The sequence below is a fragment of the Camarhynchus parvulus genome, chromosome 2 (assembly GCF_901933205.1).
Source record: "Camarhynchus parvulus chromosome 2, STF_HiC, whole genome shotgun sequence".
NCBI classification, from domain to species: domain Eukaryota; kingdom Metazoa; phylum Chordata; class Aves; order Passeriformes; family Thraupidae; genus Camarhynchus; species Camarhynchus parvulus.
In genome coordinates, this window is record NC_044572.1 from 57485555 (window position 1) to 57506486 (window position 20932).

Consider the following 20932-nt stretch of genomic DNA (forward strand, 5'->3'; position numbering starts at 1 on the left):
CATGATAACCTCCTGGGCAATGAATGTTATTTGGAATACATACTCGATTTTGTTTGCTTGTCCTAATCTAGGCTGCTATGTCTGGGGCCTCAACAATTGAACCCAGCCCCTGGAGGGAGGGGTGAAGAATTCCTTTTCCAGTCTTTCAGGCTTGACACAGCAGTTTTTGAAAATGTTGAGTTCTCTCTGGATGCCAAGGACAGCATAGTGTTGTTGTTGGTTCTGCTTTGTCTTCCCTGCACAGCCTGCAACATGCTTAGAAACAAAGTTCTACATGGTGTGGTGCAGCGTTTTCTTGAGGAAGAGGAAAGGAGAAGCAAAGCAACAGCGTCCGTGTCCGCACAGAATGCCACAGAGGAAAGAACCAAACGCCAAACAAAACATCCATGTCTATGCAGACTGTCACAGAGGAGGAGAGGAAGAAACCAAAAGCATCATCAGCATCTCCACACAGACCGTCACCGAACCAGAACAGCCTGAACCAGTAGCAGTTGTCCCTGTTGTGAAGAAGAAATCAAAGAGCAAATCAGTCTGCATCATGACTGATGAGAATGTGGCAGGACCCTCACACCCAGCAGAAGAGTCAGAGCCAGAAATCATCACTTGCTCTCTATCCCTGGGTGAGCTGCATGACCTGCGGAGGGAATTCACCTGCCAGATGAACAAGTCCGTCCTGACCTGGCTGCTACGCATCTGGGATGCTGCAGCCAAAAGCACTTTGAAATACACAAAGTATTCCAAGTGGAAGCAGGACCTTATGTTGGTTTATGAAAGAGAATGAGAACTTAAAAGAATGAGTGAGGATTGATACCAACCACACACAAAAGAAGAAATGCGTGGTGCCATGAGGCATTTTCCAAAGTAGGTCATGCATCAATGACAAGCACACATTTTGCCTTCCAAAATGTGCTCTGCCACTGTATATCTTGGCCCAGTGATGCATGAAAACCACTCTAGTGCTTGCCCTGCACTTGTATTGGACACGGGGAGAGCTGGGAAGCAGCAGCAGTGAACTGTGCAGCAAGCTGGGAGTCCTTCCAAGCACAGGCTCTTTTGCACAAGAAAGAACCTCTGGAGAAATGGAGCCAAGGGAATAGCAGAGCTCACTTCCATTACAAGCTTGAAATGGGCAAGAGAGCCAAAATATCAAACCACTGTAGAAAACAAAAAGAAACAAACAAACAGAAAGAAATACAGCTTTTATTAAGCATTAATGAAGCTTATAGTCCTGCTTCATTAGGAGCATGTTAGCTGGTGCTCAAAATAAAAAGTAAAATAATGAGAAGCATAATCAAGGTTGTCTTTCAGTTTGTAAAACCTTCTACAGCAAACAAATAAAACTCTTAACAAGTAAAACCAATGTTGTATGGTGGCTCTGAGGCTAAGAGAAACCTTCAGCCCAGTGAAGAAAAGCATGGCAAAGGAAAAAGCAACAGCTCAGTGCATGATTTCCCACAGTTCACAGCAGAGGCAATAGGAACAAAAAAATCACTTCTGACTGAAAGATTGAGAAGGAAAAAAAATTACCTCCATCTTCATTATGAATTCCCAGAACAGATATGTGTTTTAGATGTTTGAATATTCTCAGTTCTGGAATTTAAACTACTTTAAAGTTGAGAACAAGGTCGAGAGTTGATCATCTTCCACAGAGAGAAATAATTTTTATTTTTTCTGGACAGACAAGTTGTGTTCCCCTTAAAATCCTGTGATCCTATGCTGCATAAAGTTTGCACATTCTACTTGATAAAACTGTCTTTAGGATTATTTTGTAAAAATTTCTTGGGTAAAATTAAGAAATATCAATGCAGCTGTACCTTAGACAGCAAACTAACTTTAACCTTAGTACCTGAAAGAATGATAAAGAATGTCATGCTGGATGCAACTTAAAGACTTTTAAAAATAATGCAATCATCAGTCACAGTCAGTGTGTTTTCTTCAAAAGTAAAGCTTCTTTGTCTAGGTATAAGACTATTTTAAAAATCCCTACAAAATAATGATTACAGTTGCTGCTTTTAGGATTAACCAGAGGCAGCTTTGAATCTCTGGCCACACATTCATTGAAGCAGGTGTTAAATTTACGTCATAAATTATTATCCTAGACACAATAATTTTCACACAGGGTACTTTTACTTGAAGGCAGTATGTGGAGAGCATTAGTTACTATGTTCCCTCCCTTGTTTCTTTGCAAGGTAGTTCATACAGTCCTGCTCTGTTGTTGACTGATGCATATTTTAAGGAGAGAAAGAGGACCTTTGTAAGCAAAGGTCATATGTGTTCAGAAGAATTGACCTGTAGTCCATAACTTTTGCGTTTAAGAATATTAATTTAAAAGGTGTAGGATTATATTGGGAAGCTTGCTTCAGTTTCATGTATGACGACTTTCCTGCAACAGTAGTGTTTATTTGCCTTTTTCTATTGATAGGCTTTTATGTTGTTGAGATAGCTGTCTCCAAGTACAGAGCTGCTGTGCTGCTTCTTCCACAGTAAAAATCTTACTATCATCTTTCTTCCTGTTGCTTTTCTCAACTGCTCTGTGTGTGGCCGAAACATAATATGACTTAAATTATGAAGAGATCAGATGTAGCAAAGGTCATTTATAAAGATTTTTTGCTTGTTCTTCAGTTTCATGAAGTTTGTCAAAGGAGAATACTTACTTCCTATGTACTAGGTATTTCACTGAATTCAGTACAGTTACTGAATAGGGGAGTTCAGCAATTTCAGCAGCAGAAAGCTCTTCTGGCAATCCTTACCGTGCAAAAGAGAAAGATTTGCAAGCGATTGCTGCTGAACAAAACATGTCCCAGCAAATGAAATTAAAATATGCTAATGAATAAAAAAGTACAATATAGTAAATAAAACATGATACTGAATAAAGCATGGTGAATAACATAAAAAATTAGCAGTCTCTTTCTTTTCATTGGAACTAAAAATTCAGCCTTTAGCTGTGATACTCATCATTGCATTTTGTGTTTAGAACATTCATTTGAATATGATGGGAACAGTTTTGATTTTATCCTGGTTTTGTTTTTCAGGGTTTTTTTCTACATGCATCTCTTCTGTGTCTTTCACAAATAAACCTCAAGCGACTTTGAGTATTCTTCTTCAGACACTTAAAGGAACATAATGAGCAGATGTGGTAGGAGGGAATTGAATTCAACTCCATTCACAACACATCAGACATCTTCTCTCCATTGACAGCTGTGTGGTTTCAATGTTGTGGTAACTCCTGCCCTGTCTCTGTCTGGGCAGCCTTAACTGGAGCTTAGAAGACTGTCTCTCTCAAGGTGGTGTGTAGTTAAGGTTTCAGACAGCTTTCTGGATACTCAGTACAAATTAACTGGGATCCACTCCAGTCTGAACCCAGTGAAGCTGACAATGGTCCCATAAGGAAGAAAAGGGAACACCAAACAGGACTCAATCAGTATCTGTCTGTACTTGCAAAGTATAAGGTAACTTTATATGGCTAGGTCATCGTAGCATTAATCCTTCTTCTCTAATAGCTGTGTTCCAAGTCCCACACACATGGCAGAAGAAAGAGCAGGTCCAAACCAAAATCACACTGCTGGGGCAGAAGACATGCAGGAACCCTTCTGAGAGACCACAGAAATCCTTGTTGAAGTAAGTCAGGCAAACATCAAAATGCTAAAGCTTGACCTGTATTTAAAACCAATGATAGCAACCATGATTAAGAAAGAAACTAAAGAGAAGAAGGTGGCATATCTCAGAGCTAAAGCTCTGAAATAGTCATAGTGATGATCGTCACTTTGCACCAAAACAAAAGCTACATGCTTCTGCTGGCCCAGGAGCCAGCATATAGGCATGAAGATTTCTTCCATATAGAAAATGGAAGAAAGGCAGGAGTTTGTGGGTTCAGAAAAAGGAGGAAATAAAGCAAAGGGGTGAAGCACAGCAAGAAGAAACCAGAAGGAGAGCTACACAGACAGCAGACTTTATAAGGCATCTAATTATTCTGAAATAAGAGCTGTCTATTTTGTGAGTACCAAAAAAGGCAAGGACCGACTGTTGTACCACAGCATGTTCCAAAATGACCAGCCTTCACCTCCAGGTACAAACTGTAGATTGGAGGGGGGGAAGAATCACTACACTTTTACAGCTATAGTACGGTGTCCTTTCCCAGCAAAAACACCACTACTTATCCCAAAGAAGTAGACATTTGGCATAGCAAAATTCAAGTAACTTAAATCTGACCGAGAAGTCATGGGTCGAGTCTGAGATGGAAAGAACGGCGAGGTTGGAGGGAAGAAAAGGTACAGTAGAGATAAGGATAAAGGAGCATGTGGAATTCTATCAAAGTATAAGTAAGGTCATATGGGACCCAATTCTGTCATATACTATTCACAACTCCTTAGTTTAGCAATTTAGATTACCTTTTTATTTTTCAAGTGCTCTGTAAACATAAACAGGTCATGACCATTCACTTTCAGTTTACCATCATATGTTTAATCAATAAAACACATTAGAATATGAGCTGACATCAAAAAAATAATTTAAATGCATGCTGTGGAACCTGTAAGTTCTGCTTAGTACTCGGTCCATTAATTTTTGGTTTGTTTGGGGGATTTTTAAAATAAATTAAGAGTTGCTTGCATATTCCTACTGTAGATAAACAGAAAGCTCGACAAATCAGCACTGCCTAAATGAAGAAAGTGTTTTCCTTACCCTCAGATGATGAGGCTCAGTATTATTTCAAATAAACTGTCCTGGTTATCTTAATGATGATCCTCAATACTACAGTGACACCTTCAGCTCCTGCTACAAACATTCACTTTCAGTCCTGTTTGAACAGGTTTTCACAAACTATTAAAGTATATTTATTATATAATTTTAATATTATTATATTTATTTTTTAATTACCTAGAAGCTAACCAAGTCTCTAGTTTTACAGGTGAGAAACTGAGTAGCACTTGTTTACCACTCAGGCCCCAATTAAAGTACTCTCCCCAGATGTGTGTCTTGTGGCCATTACTGTCCTGATATCCAGTTGGCCCCTTTACCTATGCTCCAATGCTGCATGTGTGGAGTCTGGGATACTGTTTACTCTGTCATTCTAATACTTTCCTTGCACTAAAGTTAGACAAATAAATGCATTTATTCCTGATACTGATTGCAAGTCTGTACAGAACACACAGCCTTGACAGAAAGCCAGCAGTGTTTTACACAGGTGAATTTCAAGTTACTCAGCAACCAGCCTTGTCCCTTTTCCACGCTTTTTAAATTGGCATTGGAATAATTTTTTTTGCATGTCTTCTCAACACTAGTCTTTTTTTCAGTACTACCACAGTCCTAGACTTTCTTTAAAACAGCTGAAAGGAGCAGGGTATATTCTACCAGCCAAGAAGCTGATTCCAGGAAGGGAGTATCTTGAGGTACTGACCAGCTGACATGAGAGTCATGGCTGTGCAGCACTGTCCTGGTCCGCCTTTCCCAAATACATATTGCGAGAACATCAGCAGAGTCCCCACACACTGCTTAATATTGCTGGGTAAGTGGGATGAGATCCCCTACTGTCAGCCAACCATTTGGTTTGCTGCCTCCTCAGTGTGGAATTTTACTCCTTACCCAGGGCAGTGTATAAGACAAATTCTGTTTATTGCACTTGCCTCTGCAGAAGAAAGAGGCACAGGGATATGGAGGCTGTTACACATTCTCCATTATTTGGAATATACTACATAAAACACAGATTGGTAAATTCAGATCATGAGCAGAAAAAAAAAAATCAGTGTAGGGAGCCACACATGAGGATATGTGCACAATCTTTTGACCATCCTGCTGGACTTGGGAAAGGACTTCCCTGTTTTTTCTGCAGGGCTACCAGACCAGCTGACAAATCTAAGGGAACCTGTATAAGAAATCAGCCAAGCTTAAACACATATTTGATTTACTGAGAAAATGTGCATTTGTATAAAATAATGCACTATTAAATGTCCTCTCCTCTTTTGGGAGCAAGTAGTGCTTGTGTAAAATGTATGCAACAGATATAGCATAAGTTACAGTACCTCAGGTGATTAGAGGTTATTCAAATAACAGTAAATTCAGCTGAAAAATTAAAGGAAATTCACAACTGATGATTGAAGGTGCAGATCTAGAAATGACTAATTTAAGTTCTGATTTAGCAGATCATCTCATCACTACTTCACAATTTTACAAATTTAACTCATTTTGTTAAATGAAGAAGTGAACTTCTCTAAAGTCTCTTTGAAGGACTTGATCAAGTAAGCTCCCAGTTCATTGTTTGTCTCCTGAACAGCTGCATCATAACTCCCAAAGAGTGGCGTTGAAGCCTTCACATCGTGTCTATTTGCTTGGAGTAAAATGAGATTAAGGTCCTCTGCTACCCTTTCATATTTTTGGTGATCAAATCTGCAAACACTGGCATCATCAATGGGGTAGGTGATGCCAAAAGGGTAGCAATCCCTTGGAACTGGGAACTCCACATTTTTCAGCACTGGCAATTCACAGAGAAATGTGAAAAGGTGTTTAAGTGCTTGGGATGACAGTGGGTTTCCAATAAACTTAAATTCCTGTAGTTTCTGACAAGGGCTTAAACCTAAAATCAACATGTTGACATGAGTGTCTTGGATATTACAGTCCTCCAGGGTAAGACTCCTGAGCACTGAAGAGCAGTGGCTGAGGAGCTTAAAGAATGTTGATGGGTAAAGCTCAGGTATATCGTGACCACTCAGGTCCAGGGCTTCCAAGTGATTGGCATGGAAGCTATTGGCTAAAAAGGCCATATCAGCATGGTTCAAGGAGCAGTTAGAAACATCCAGCATCTTCAGTGGAGTTTTTAGTGGGCTGCAAAATTAAAGAGAAAAATGTTTTATGGTACAAAATGTTGAAAAGCTACATTTACAAAATTTCATGCATCTATCCACATTATGAATGCAGCCATCTACCACATAATTTTTTCAAATCTCTCTTGAAAACAGAAGCATGTGACAACAATAGCAAGTATATTTTCTTCCTGAAATTAGTTCCATTAATTATCTCTTTCTATGCATGAGTCCACTGTGCTATTTTAATGGGGATTAATTTACTAACATTCTATGTATCTATTTTTTAACCAGTTATATATTGTAAAGTGTCTGTCACTTGCTGACTTTAACAGCAGATCACTACTACCATAAGAGCATTGGTAGCTGCTTCTCATAGAAAGCTGCAATTATTCCAGAGATTTAGATAATTTCCATTAAGGAAGGATTAATTCCAATATGAAATAAGTATTCTGACAGGATATCTGCTTTTGTTTCTAGCTGGTTTTTTTCTGCTACATTTTTTAATGCCCAAGAGGTTTACACATTGTAGTGTTCTGGAGTTGCAAAGAGACATTTTGATGAAGAATGATGGAAGAAGTGTAACTGAGATTTTACTCAGATATTTATGTTAAATATAAAATACTTCTGACAAATGAAAAGCAAGAGATCACTTTCATACTTACTACGCCTTAGTGAGACATCTGCCACAGGGCTCAGCTGGATCAAGCTTAGAAACTTACAATTCATTTAAATTGTACCAGTTAATTTTAAATAAAATGGTTTCTTGTATAGGAAGAAGTTTAGACCAAGGTCATTTGTCTGGATGAAACTTTTATCTGCCTTTTTTTAGATGCTCTGAAAAGCTTACAATTAACTAATTACCTGTTCCAATATAAGTACTGCTCACTGGTACAAAAAGCTAGCTAGTTTGCTAACTTTTTGCAAATTGCCAGTTTTCCACTGGAATTCATAATGAATATTCATATATCAGCTTAATTTGCAATACAAAAAACTCTTATCTTGACATCAAGAGACAGAACAAATAATTCAAATCAAAGTCTCAAATGAAAATCAACTATTCCCCTGCCCTCCTTAAAATACAGTATCTGTGGAAAAGCATATTTACTGACTGTTCGTTAGAGGACAAACATTCACTAGATACTCTAAAAAATACTTGGAATACAGCTCAAAACTTGCACCAAAGGGCGATGCAAGCTGATTAATACATAAGTTCAAATAAAAAATGTCTGGGTATACCAGTCTCTTCTGTGGTAGCTAAAAGTATATTCTTACCAGATGGACTCTGGAAGATTAATCAAAATAGTCAGTTTTTCAAAGTGTGTTAGGTTTACTTGGGCTGCTGATTCTCCCCAACACATAATCTTTCCTAGCTTCCTGCTGCCCCTTCCCACATACAACCCAAGATACACTCACTTCCCTTACTCTTAGAGATTCCCAGCTTGATGGTGGCACAAAGTGCTCTTTTTTACAGTGTGACAAAGCAGGATGACCACATTACCTCAGAAGTTTCTGTATTCTTCCAGTGAGTATAGAAAATGACATACTCAGCTCAGTAAGCTGTGTCATTTCACCCATCTTCTTGCCAATGTTAGTAAGCATCTGTTCATCCGTAGCTGTGAACCTCCGCACATTAAATGTTCGTGCTGGCAAGGTCAAGGACATCAATAGAGGGAAGTGGATACGGTTGAAGAGCATTTCCAAGTGTTCCATTTCCAAGTGAACATTATGAACTATTTCCAGTTTGCGCAACAAGGAGGGATCAGTGAGCTTTATGATATAGAAGAATTTCTGCAAGGTCAGGTTGTCAGATCTGAATGCCACACAGCAGATTTTCAGTGGACAACTGCATTTCTTCAACAGGGCCTGCACGACCAGCTCATAGTTCCGCTCTGTAACAAACAAGTCAATTAGTACATTGATACTGACTTCAAAGGTACCTGGATTGCACTGTGCTTGTTGCAGGTAAACCAGGAGGTCTGAACAAAGCTTAGAGAGCAGCTGTGTCCTGGCCCACCTGCCCATTGTCTTCTTGCACTTACAAAATTGAACTTCAACATCTTTTATACCCGTCAGGTCGACCACTTTCAACTTTTTCATGTAGGGAGAAGACTGATTCAGCACATAGTCTCTCAGCCCTGTCAGACAGCTTTCCAAGCACACTGAGCATGTTCTATGGCTCAGGTCTTCCTCGTAGTCCAGAGTAGCTCCCAAAAGTTTTCCCATGTTAAAATCAAAAAGTGGCCAGTTCTCTACCAAGTCGTGAATCACTTCCCCTTGCTCCAGTAAATAGCTAGCTTTAAAAAGAAGCGGAAAAAGATCATGAGCAACAGCCCCGAGACTCTTCCTGGCAAACTCTGCATTTGACACGAATGCTTCGGCGCTAATGAATCGGAGAGACTTCATTGTTGTCCTGGACTCCTTACTGTCATGGAGAGTGACTTCTATATTTAACTAAAGATCCTGGTTGCTTACAACCTTCTATTTTTATCTGCAACTGCTGTTTGCTGCTAGCAGGAGCCTGGGAAGCCAGAGTGAAGAGTCACATGCTGCTTTCTATTTTAGAGCTACACCGTGAGTCTGCAGTAATCATCTGTGAGATCTTTAATCAGAGAGCTTTTATGCCCTCATATTTATATCTAAGATAATTCAAGTAAATATAGACTGCTACCCAGCAGGAACAGTAGGATGAGTGCAGCACACATACATGAGAATATTTCTGTATTTTTTTTATGTCATACAAAAAAGCACTCAGAGTTCCACTTAAACAAATGACATGATCTCTATTCCACTTTTTTTCCATGAAAGATGCTATGCTGGGGATTCACATGCTGATTTCAATGGGGATGATTTCCCAGAGTTAGCATTGAGCTTCTCCTAAAAATTACAGCCATAAGGAAAAACTGAGGCACTACAGTCATTGAACTACAACAGTGCCCCTCCATTTTGCCCTTCCTGTCAGCAAGGAATAGCTGGTACAGTTGCTGCAGTGGAGAAGACAAAAGACTGATTTATTAAAAATATGGATATTGATCTAGTACCGATATCCAACTGTGATGGACAAAGACGCTCTAACTGTTTAAAGTTAGAAAGTGTATGTTTATTGTGATTCCGGGCAGTGTGCAAGATAGCTCCCAAATACACACTGTGATTTACAGGTGATTCCAGAGTCCTTTTATCTATACAAGTATTGAATACCCAAAATACAAATGCATATTCCTAACTTCGGTACATCCCATTCCCTGCTTCGTATGGTAATTAGTTCAAAAGCTGTTAAGCATGCGTAGTTTGTTCCTTGAAATGGGTCAGTGGTCCCTTTCATGGGGAGGGATCCCAAAATGAGGAAGTAAATGAAGTCTTCCTGGTTCTGACCTTTCTACCTTTTCAATGCAAATATGACAAATGAACCCTTGGTAGAACTCCCATTCCCGTCTTCAACTGGTTTCAGAACAGAGAAGGCCTACAATTGTCTTCCGTTCCTAAAAGCTATTGATCAGTTTCTATATTCTTCATTATAAACCCAGCGAACCAAACATGATGTTGACAAGCAATCAATTATTAGTTAACTACTAACTCTTAACCTCATCAAGACCTACCCATTTATTTTGATTAACTCAAATAAAGCTTATTTCCAGCTAAAACCTCAGCTCCTCTAAAATCCCTAAATTCTTTAAAGTTTATGTCTCAGCTCTGGAAGAGCTCAGAGTCTTGGTGACCAGGACACTTATTTGTGGTAGGAGACTGAACGTTGATTGCAAGACAAGCTGAACAAAACACAGCACTGTTAAAACTCTCTCATAACTTCCCAGGCAAGCATCTTAGTGCTCTTGCTTTGAGCAACAGTATTTTCTTTCCTGTTATTTAAGAAATTGTGATACTGAATGGGAACACATTCAAAATCTATCCAGTCTAGGAGAAAAACCTCTGTCACTTACCTATCACAAGAGCAGAGATGATGTTTCTTTCAATCTGGCACTTCCTCCCAGGGGACGCAATGATGGACACCTCTCTTACCTCTCATGTGTTTTGCTAGGCAGCTAGAGGGATGGAGATTTCCCTCAAGCTGTGCTGATCCTGCTTTTCCAGATAATTCCACATCCGTTTTGCTGTGAAAAATTCACACCATTATTCAAAACTTCAGTCTCATTTTTCTTTTCAAGTAAACTCCTTATGGAATATTTGAATATTTTATTGAAGGCAAAAGAAAAATCCCAAATATGCTTTATATTACAGGAAGGAACACCTTTATTAGATTGTGTCATTCTGAGGAAGCTTTTTAATTTTTGCAGACTTTTGTATTGCGTTAATTTTGCCTTCAAATAGATGAGTGGTACAAAACATGCAAGTTGAAATACATAGAACTTGACAAGGTATTAGGTATTTTCCTTTGTTTTTCAACTCCATGTGTATCAGATGATAATGATGTAGGTATTACAGTACTTTGTGCAACTTAATAAATGCCGAAAATATTATTAATATTATATATTAATAATATTATATCTATTATATTAATAATATAATATTAATAAATGCTCTATGGCTACATATAACTGATCCCTGTATGACAAGAAAATTGATTGAAACTTTTGTCAGTTTAGTTTTATTACCTTTCAAAATGGAATAAGCTAGTCACTAAGTTTTTATCTATTTACCCAGTACATCTGGACCTCTTTATTTCCCAATCTAGTACATTTAGACCTCTTTATCTACTTACCTGGTATATTTGGACCAGTAGTCCAAAAGTTCCAAGATAAAGTATTCTACTATTGTCCCAGATTTTATTAAAATACAGCAATAGGAATGCTGCCTGGTTGTGTAGGCATGGGGTCAGAAAGGCCAAGGCTTGGCTGGAGCTGAACCTGGCAAGGGAAAGAACAGTAAGAAAAGTTTCTATAGGTTTTTTCAGCCAAAAAAGAGAGGTCAAAGAAAGAAACACAGCTGGGAAACTGATAATAACAAACTAGGAGAAGGCTGAGGTCCCATTGTGCTGCCTCAGTCCCCACTGACAAATCTCTCTTCCTACACCTCTCAAGGCAGGGACCAGGGGAGCAAAGGTCCTCCCACTGTAAAAGATTGGGCTTTTGACCACCTAAGGAACCTGAATGTCCAGAAGTCCATGGAACCTGATGAGATGAATGCCAGACTCCTGAGGGAATTGGCTGATGCAGTTGACAAGCTACTCTCCATGACACTTGAAAATTCATGCCAGTCAGGTGAAGTCCCAAGTGACTGGAAAAGGGGAAGCATTGTACCCATCTTTAAAATGGGTAGAGAAGATGACCATGGGAACTACTGGCCTGTCAGCCTCACCTCTGTGCCCGGGAAGATTCTGGAACAGGCCCTCCTAGGAGCTGTGCTAAGGCACATGGAGAACAGGGAGCTGATTTGGGACAACCAGCACACCTTCACCAAGGGCAAGTCCCACCTGACCAACCTAGCGGATTTCTAAGGTGGAGTGACTGTATAAGTGGAAAAGGGAAGGGCTGTGGTTGTCATTTGTCAGGACTTCTGTAAGGCCTTTGACATGGTCCCCGACAAAATCCTTCTCTTTTAATTGTAGAGAGATGGATTTGATGTGTGGACTGTTTGGTGGATAAGGAATTGGCTGGACAGCTGTATCCAGAAGTATTGGTCAAGAGCTGACTGGAGATCAGTGAGAAGTGGTGTCCCTCAGGGGTCCATATTGAGACAAGGACTGTCTCAAGCAATGACATTGTGGCAACCAGTGCACCCTCAGAAAATTTGCAGGTGACATCAAGCTGAGTGTTACAGCTGACATGTGCAAGGGATGAGATGCCATCCAGGACCTGGAAAAGCTTAGAAGTGGCCTTGTGGGCACCTCATGAGGTTCAACAAGACCAAATGTGAGGTGCTGCACCTGGGCTGCAGCAACTCCCTGTATCAACAAGGGTATGAGAGGATTGAGAGTAGCCTTGAAGGGAAGAATTTGGAGTGCTGGTGGAGATGAGCCAGCAAGGTGCACCCACAGTCCAAAAAGCCAACCATTATCCCAGGTTCTGTCAAAAGTAGTGAAGCCAGCAGGGCAAAGGAGAAGATTCTCTCTCTCTCCTCTGGAGAGACCTGACCTGGAGTCTAGATTTTCAGTATTTACCTGTCTAGGAGCCCTTACATCTTTATCCAGGTGTTTCTATATGAAAAACTATCCAGGTTTACCAGTCTGTCTAATTTTGTGTTGTGGTTTAAATCAAGATGGCAACTAACTCCCACGTGGCTGCTCACTCGCTTCCTGCTCCCCAAGGGGATGTAAAAGAGAATTGCAAAACCCATGGATTGAGATAAGAACAGTTTATTAATTGAAATAAAGTAAAAAGGAAAAAGAAAGAAAAAGGGCAATTAAAACCAAACCAAAATAAAAGATAAAATGAAAACCCCACCTCTAAACAAGACCTGAACCACATTCATCTCCTAGCAATAGGACCATGCTGGTTTCAACATCCCAAGAGTATCCAAATTTTTCAAAATGCCCAAATGCCACTGTAGTTAGCCTAGAGATGCAGAAGATGTGGGATAATATAGGTGTTATTGTTAATAGTTCCCACCAGATGGCTCCCGAGGTTCATAGGCGTTGCAGTGCCGAGCAGGCAGACAGGATTAGGGTCACCACCAGCGGTTCTATTACCTCACAAGGCATTAATACAAAGTACAACAAAATTATCATTTCAGCTCAGGCACCAAAGGTGATAAACAACACATCATGGAACACATACTGCAATAAGCTATGACATAAAACAACTCTGAGAATGAGGGTAACAGCCCCGAGACCAAATTAGGCTTACATAGGCAAGTAAATAAGTAATATTGTTAATCTCTTTCCTAAGAGTGATTATTGTAAAGCTCAGATCTCTGCTACTTTCTACAGAAAATCTCTGACTTGCTAAGCTATCATGAAAAATTTGAAAAGTCCATGACATTTGTGGTCTAGAATCTGATCTGTGTGGATGAGATTTTACATCGCCTTTACTACAAGGAGCTAAGGAAGTTATTTTATTATGAAAGGCATAGTTACACAGGAAAAGTAATTCTAATGATTGAAAAAAAATCATAGGTTTTACAGAGTATAACATGAACATCATAGCAACTATTTTACATGAGAATGAAGTAAAATAACAGTTTTCACTACAAAAAATGCAATTAAACTTATTACAAAGAAAAAAAGAAAGAGCTAATAAATATACGAATTGACAGACTTTTTCAGCTCAGCCTTCCTCCTCTCTGTCAGAATGTTTATGTTACTCAGGTATTAATCAGGTATTTGTTGAAGACTTGATCTTTTTCTTCCATATTTAATGAACAATCATCTGGCACTCGTTGCACTCCTTTCTTGTAATACTGATGTCAGGGGAGAGAGAGAAAAAAAATCCAAACCATATTTTTGTGCATCTAGTTTTTAAAATGGTGTTCTGTTGTGCTGAGTTTTTTAGTTTGGATTTGGGTGGGTGTAGAAGGAAAGAGATCATCACTTTGCCTTGTCAATCAAAACCTGGAAATCTCCTTGCAACTTTCTCACTTCCTCCAATGAAAGTCCTCCTTGATCTAAAGAGTCAAGATATTTCTCTTGCTCATTTACAAACTACAGTTTTATCTGCATAAAAATGCAAAAAAAATCTGTCTCCCCATTCAGCAAATCTAACGCAGACTATTCATAGACATAGGGCATAGAAATGAGATAGTTTGTTAAGTAAGTTATATATTCCCTCATATATTTCTCTCTTAAGAAGTTCTATCTCCTTATATTACAACTGAATTGGGCCAGTTTGACACATTGACCTGATGACAATAATTTGCTCATAAATTGCTCATATTCATATTCATAGCACTGCACACATAATTGTCTCTGAGCAGCACTATATGTAATGTCAGATAAATTCAGCTATTTAAACAGAGAAAAAAGATATTTAAAACTGTAGTTTGTTTAATAAATTCCTCAAAAGTAATGATGACCTGGTCATAATCTTCCTCCGATTTTCATGCTTCTCCAAGACTCCCCAGCTGCCAAAGGCATTTGTTGGACAACAGCAACAGTCCATGGACTTCCTCATCTACTTGATTATACAATTTGGTTACAAACTCCATGGTATCTCTTTTAAATGGGAAGCAAAGATCAACAGAATTTATCTGATGTGGACTTTGTCAGAGAGTAAACTGCATCCTTCAGGAGGCATCAATCCCTATTTTTTTAATGAATGTCACTGCAAACAAGCCAGTAACTACAAAATATATTACTTTATTCAAATTGCCAAATTAAAAAGTACCTCCTCAGAACCACATTCATTACTATGTATAGTACATTCATTACTATGAATATCACACTCTCATTTGTTATGGTGCAACAGAAAGAAGTTCCCCTGTTTAACTGTCACTCAGAATAAAATCAAGAAAGCAACTTAATTCATCCGAAACCTCTTGGTCTGTTCAGGATGCCACCTCAGCCCATAAATTTCAGGTAAATTCCATGATGCTAAAAAAAATTCCTACTAGAATTAATGCCCATTTATGGAAGTAAATTTAAGTTTTACATAAATTAGTTCATTGTAAAACATAATTACTATTTATTATTTCAAAGTACCTTAGAATACCTCCTCTTACAAATTAAAAAATAATGACTACAATCTCTTCATGCAGCTTTAGCTGAATTTAAATACTAGTTAACATAATGAAAAAATGTCATATAAGAACTACAGATGTCTCTTAAGATGCATCTTACTTATCACTATTACTACTATTTTTAATACTAGTTTTCTGTAAACACCACTGTTACTGACACCTTAATAAGTACTTTACTTTTCTTGAAATAACAGATACAAATAACCAACACTTACACCCAGTCCTACATGCATTTAATAACAAAGGGATGCCATATAATGCAATTAACAATACAAAGGATGTTAAAAATTGTTCAACAAAATGTGCAGCAATTCATCTCTGAGTATATCATGTTTGGGTTTTTTCAATATCATACACTCCATACTGTGATATGAAAAACTATACCGAATATTTGCAGTACCCAGTGTTCACAAGCCTCTTTAGAAAGCCACTCCTGGATTTCAAAAATAAGTATTTTAATAAAATGCAGAATTCTAAATAAAGATTGTAAACTAATAATTTCATGGATATCTACATGATCTTATTTCTCTTGTCACCTACCAATTATATAACCATCTGGACACAGTCCTGAGTAATGTGCTTGAGGGGAACCTGCTTGAGCAGGGAGGTTGGACTAGATGACTTCCAGAGCCCCCTTTTAACCTTACCCAGTCAGTCATTCTGGGATTCTGTCATATAGTTACATATTTACTTATTCCTACTAGTAGCTTTAGAGGTAATTTATGCATTAGACTATGTTCTATGCTTATGCAATGGCACAAGAACAGAAAAATTCCATTTCAGATCAGGAGTAAATGTTCTTTCTTCCTTAAAAAAGGAAAAAAAGTGTAAATTTCACCTTGTATATTAATTTCACTTTGTATTTTAACAATAAGACTCCAATTAATTAATGCTATTCATCTCAACAACAATTACTAGTTTATTTCAAACATTTCTGATTCTGTAAGCGTCCTAAACTGATATAAGTCTCCTCGCATACTGATTGTATAAATCAGTGAAGAGTCTCTGCAAGTCTGTTGCTCTGACACTGATCCAGCCACACATTAGCCAGTGGGAAGTTGGTGGCATGGAGTTTACTGCTTAGGAGACTTAAACTGCTGACCTGAGGCTTTGGGGTTTTTTTTGTTTGTTTCCATGTACTGCCTCTTCATTTGGCCTGACCATCTAGTGGGAATTAAACTGGTTGTTTTCACAATGGCACTCATCACTGATGCAACAGCCTTCCAGAAGAAACATGCAGAAGTCTTTGTGCCCTTTAAAAATCTATCTTTCTCCAAGTGCCAGCATCCTCCTTTCTTACCAGGCTAATCCAATAGTTTCTAGATCCTGTATCAATCTTGATGTCCCTGTTGCAATAGATACTAACGCTAGAGGGTGACAGCTACATGTAGCATAATCGATGATAATGCTGGCCACTCCAAGCAGGCTGTGATGACTCCAAGGCATTTGTAAATCAAAATAAGCTACTGAATAAGGATAAGGAGAATATTCTGTAAAAAAAAGTTACATTCCACCATCAAGAGAAGCCTCTTTTTGATCTCTGAATGCAGGGAGACAAAGTTTACCCAGTTTTCACAGAGAAGGAAGAGACTGAAATCTGCCTGCAGCTCTTCAGTTCTAAAATCAGTATCTCAGAGTAAGGCAATAAATACTTCAGATTGCACAGACAACATACAACTCCCACTGTAGCTGAGGAATCCTGCTATGTTTCTGCAGCCAAGAGACAGATTATCTAAAATACGTGATAGAAACAGCACCTGTAGAAAACCAGGCCAAAGAATGTCTGTATCCTTTGTGGAAATCTTGGCAAAGATAGCAGTGAACAAGGAAAACACTTTCCCATTAATCTGAAATACCAAAGAAATAATGGCACTTCAGACTGTGTCCATCCATAGAAAGAAACAATGAAAACTGAATAGCTAGACAGAACCTTAACTCCTAATAAACCCTTGCTCCTACTGCTTATGCTGGCTCACCATAGCTCTGAAAAAAACCTAGAAGCTGGGAAAAAATAAGATATCTAGTCAGGTCTCACAAAGATGTCACATTTCTGAACATTTTCATTCCAATAATAGTCTCTTATGCACTAACTAGAGCCAAAAACTAGATCTGCAGTACTTTACTTCATGTCTTTTTCTTTTTTTCAATAACCACTCATCCCTCACTTACATCTCTGTATTAGTTAACTAATCTTTTCCTCTAACATTTATTTAACTTGGTTGATTTGGCTTACCTGCACAACAGGATGTGGCTCCCTTACAGTAAGAGTACTGACAGAGAGAGAGCTCATCTTTCCTGATCTACAGCTGTGTATTTTAGCTGGCACAGGAATATTTGAGTGGGTGTGGTTTTCAAACTCAGGAAAAAATGCTTTTTCATAGTCAGTGGCCATAGTAACTTCTCCAAGCAGTGCACAGTGCTCCATTTCCAACTTACTGGAAAGTCTGGGGTGCTGCTTTGGTCCCAGGCAGCAGAGCAGCTATATTTACTGATGCTTCACAGTCTTATCCTCATATGCATGGTACATTTCAGAGATCAATCTTCTGTAAAGAAAAAAAAAGCTGAACATAGCTGTCTGTAAGTCTTCAAAGAGTCTCAATAATGTATTACTTTGACCACTATCTTCTCTCCTGCTTTGAGCTTACATGACAATGTGCACTTCCATATCCTGTTTTTTTTTGGATCATGCATGAATTAGAGGCAAAAGAACACTAAACCAGTGAGACTGAGCAACAGAGGACAGGTGAAGGACTGAAAGAGTTTTTCCTGGAAATGTCAATAGGACAAAGCAAAGAACACAAAGAATCACAGCTCTTCCCTGATTGCAATATTTTGCTGTCTCTGGGGTTTTTTTGGGAATCTGTAGAATGGACTGTCTTCTCATCTAGGCAGTGGGACTGACATTGAATAATCTGATACACTGGCTGATTACCTTGAACTTATTTGGCCAGAAAAACTTGCTCCATTTCATGTTCCAAGGATCAAAGAGAGAATGAAAAGATGGGTTGTGCAGGCTCACAAGATTCCCAGACTCAGAGCTGGTGGCAAGACCAAAGACAAATGCTGAAAACATTTGCAAGGAAAAAGACTTGGAAAGTTTTAAAGTAGTTCATCATCCATGTCTTTTATTTTGTGTGAAAGCATATGGTCTAGGCTTAGGCTGTTAATAAATGCTTATAGCCACTAAGTCTCACCACCAACTTACTAAAAAAGCTATATTCCCACTTACATTGTCAGCAAAAGACATCAAATGACATGTCAAGTTTAAAAAGTTTTCTTCTTTTAAAGGTAACACCTGGATATGGCTTTGTTCTCCATGACAAACAACACACACTTCAAATACTTCCACACAACTTTCCTAATATAATTTATGTATTAACATACCCATTATTTTTCCTCTCATTTGACATACATGTGATATTTAACACCTATTTCCAATTACTTTATTGCTTCATCATACTGGGAAATTAATCTTAAGTAAATCCAAGTAACATAATACTTTATCCAGAGAGTTTAAAGTTTGTTTCTAATGTTGCACATTTATGGCATCTCCTAATGCTCTTTGAATTCAAGTGAGAGCAATGAGTCACAGAATGATTTGGGGTGGAAAGGACCATAGGACTAAGTGCCATGGTCCAATTGTTTCTTGAACACCTCCAGGGATGGTGACTCCACCACCTCCCTGGGCAGTCCATTCCAATATTTGACAACTCTTTCAAGGAATAACTTCCTCCTGATGTCCAATCTGAACCTCCAATGGCACAGTTTGAAGTCTCCTGTCCTGTTGCTGGCTGCCTGGGAGGAAAGAATGACCCCCATCTGGATACAACTTCCTTTCAGGCAGTTGTAGAGAGCAGTAAGGTACCCCTGGGCTTCCTTTTCTCCAGACTAAACAACCGAAGCTCCATCAGATGCTCCTTATTTGACTTACCCTCCATACCCTTCACCAGCTCCACTGCTCTTCTCTGGACATTCTCTAGCACCTCAATGACTTTCATGGAGTGAGGGGCCCAAAACTGCACATCGGATTTGAGGGGCAGGCTCACCAGTTCTGAGTACAGGAGGATTATCCCTGTCCTGGTCCTGCTGGCCACACGCTGGCTCATATTTAGCCTGCTGCCAACCAGCACCCCCAGGTCATTTTCCACTCAGCAACTTTCCAGTCACTCTTCACCCGGCCCATGGAGCTGCATGGGATTGTTGTGATCAAGAATTTGGTCTTGTTGAATCTCATAAAATTGGCCTCAGTCCATCAGTTCAGCCCGTCCAAATCCCTCTGTAGAGCCTTGCTACCCTCCAGCAGATAAACACTCCCACCCAACTTGATATAATTTGGGAACTTACTGAGAGTGCACTTGATCCCCTCATCCAGTCATCAATAAAGATATTAAAAATGACTGGCCCAATACTGAGCTTCACGGAACCCCACTAGTGACCATTCACCAACTGGATGTAGCACCACTAACCACATCTCTCTTGGCCCAGCCATCCAGCCAGTTCTTAACCCAGCAAAGAGTGCATCTGTCTAAACCATGGGCTGGACAGCATTTCCAGGAGCATGCTATGGGAGACAGTATCAAAGGCTTTGCTGATGTTCAGGCAGACAACATCCACAGCCTTTCCCTCATCCACCAGGTGGGTCACCTGGTCATAAAAGGAGATCAGGTTGGTCAGAAAGGACCCGCTCCTCCTAAATCCATGCTGGCTGGGCCTGAGCCCTTGGTCACACAGGTCCTGTATGTGCCATGTCATCACACTCAAGATGATCCGTTCCATAACCCTCCTGGTCATCAGGGTCAGGCTGACAGGCCTGTAGTTCCCTGGATCCTCCTTCTGGCCCTTCTTGTGGGTGGGCACCATGCTGGCCAACCTCCAGTTTTCTGGGACCTCCTGGTTAACCAGAACTGATTGTAAATTATGGACAGAGGCTTGGTGAAACTTCAAGCAGCTTCTTCAGTATCCTTGGATGAATCCCATCTGGTCCGATAGAGTTATGAGTAAGTGCCTCAGCAGGTCACCTGAATAGCAAAGAAGATCTTCACATTCAGGTGGAATTTCTTGTGCATTTGTTTCTGCCCATTGCATCTTGTCCTATCAGCTGGCACCACTAACAAGAGCCTGGCTCCATCTTCTGTCACTCCTCACTTAGATACTGATAGATATTGATGAGGTCTCCTCTCAATCGCTTCTTTTTAAGGCTGAACAGGCCCAGGTCCCTCAGCCTTGCCTTGTAAGAGAGATTCTCCAGACCCTTGATCAACTTCGTAGCTCTCCCCTGGAACTGCTCCAGGAGCTCCATGTCTTGTCCTGATGAGCACAGAACTTGACACAGCATTCCATGTTGCCTCACCTGGGCTGAGTAGAGGGGCAGGACCACCTCCTTGGCCTGCTGGCAAGGATCTTCCTAATGCACCCTAGGATCCTATTGGCCTTCTTGGCCACAAAGTCTCACTGCTGGCTCATGGACAGCTTGTTGTCCAACAGGACCCCAGGTCATTCTCCATAAAGCTGCT

General features: G+C 39.6%; 2 protein-coding genes across 2 annotated transcripts; both read right to left on the bottom strand.

Annotated features, from left to right (window-relative positions):
- Positions 1–6170: 6170 nt before the first annotated feature.
- Positions 6171–9200, bottom strand: LRRC14B (leucine rich repeat containing 14B). The gene is made up of 2 exons (XM_030943647.1): positions 8296–9200; positions 6171–6816 (listed from the first exon to the last, which is right to left on the bottom strand). Exons 1-2 carry the CDS (start codon positions 9198–9200, stop codon positions 6171–6173), a joined length of 1551 nt encoding a protein of 516 aa, XP_030799507.1.
- A 9840-nt stretch (positions 9201–19040) lies between these two features.
- LOC115912373 lies at positions 19041–20718 on the bottom strand. Its single transcript, XM_030963903.1, is given in 5 exon segments — positions 19041–19282; positions 19285–19418; positions 19420–19535; positions 20149–20309; positions 20565–20718. Coding segments are annotated over 5 exon segments (807 nt in total).
- Positions 20719–20932: the final 214 nt, after the last annotated feature.

Excerpts from the sequence above, each read along its gene's own strand:
- LRRC14B (XM_030943647.1), bottom strand. The coding sequence starts at position 9,200 with ATGAAGTCTCTCCGATTCATTAGCGCCGAAGCATTCGTGTCAAATGCA. Across the intron at positions 6,817-8,295 it reads AGAATACAGAAACTTCTGAG|CCCACTAAAAACTCCACTGA; the intron begins GTAATGTGGTCA and ends TTAATTTTGCAG.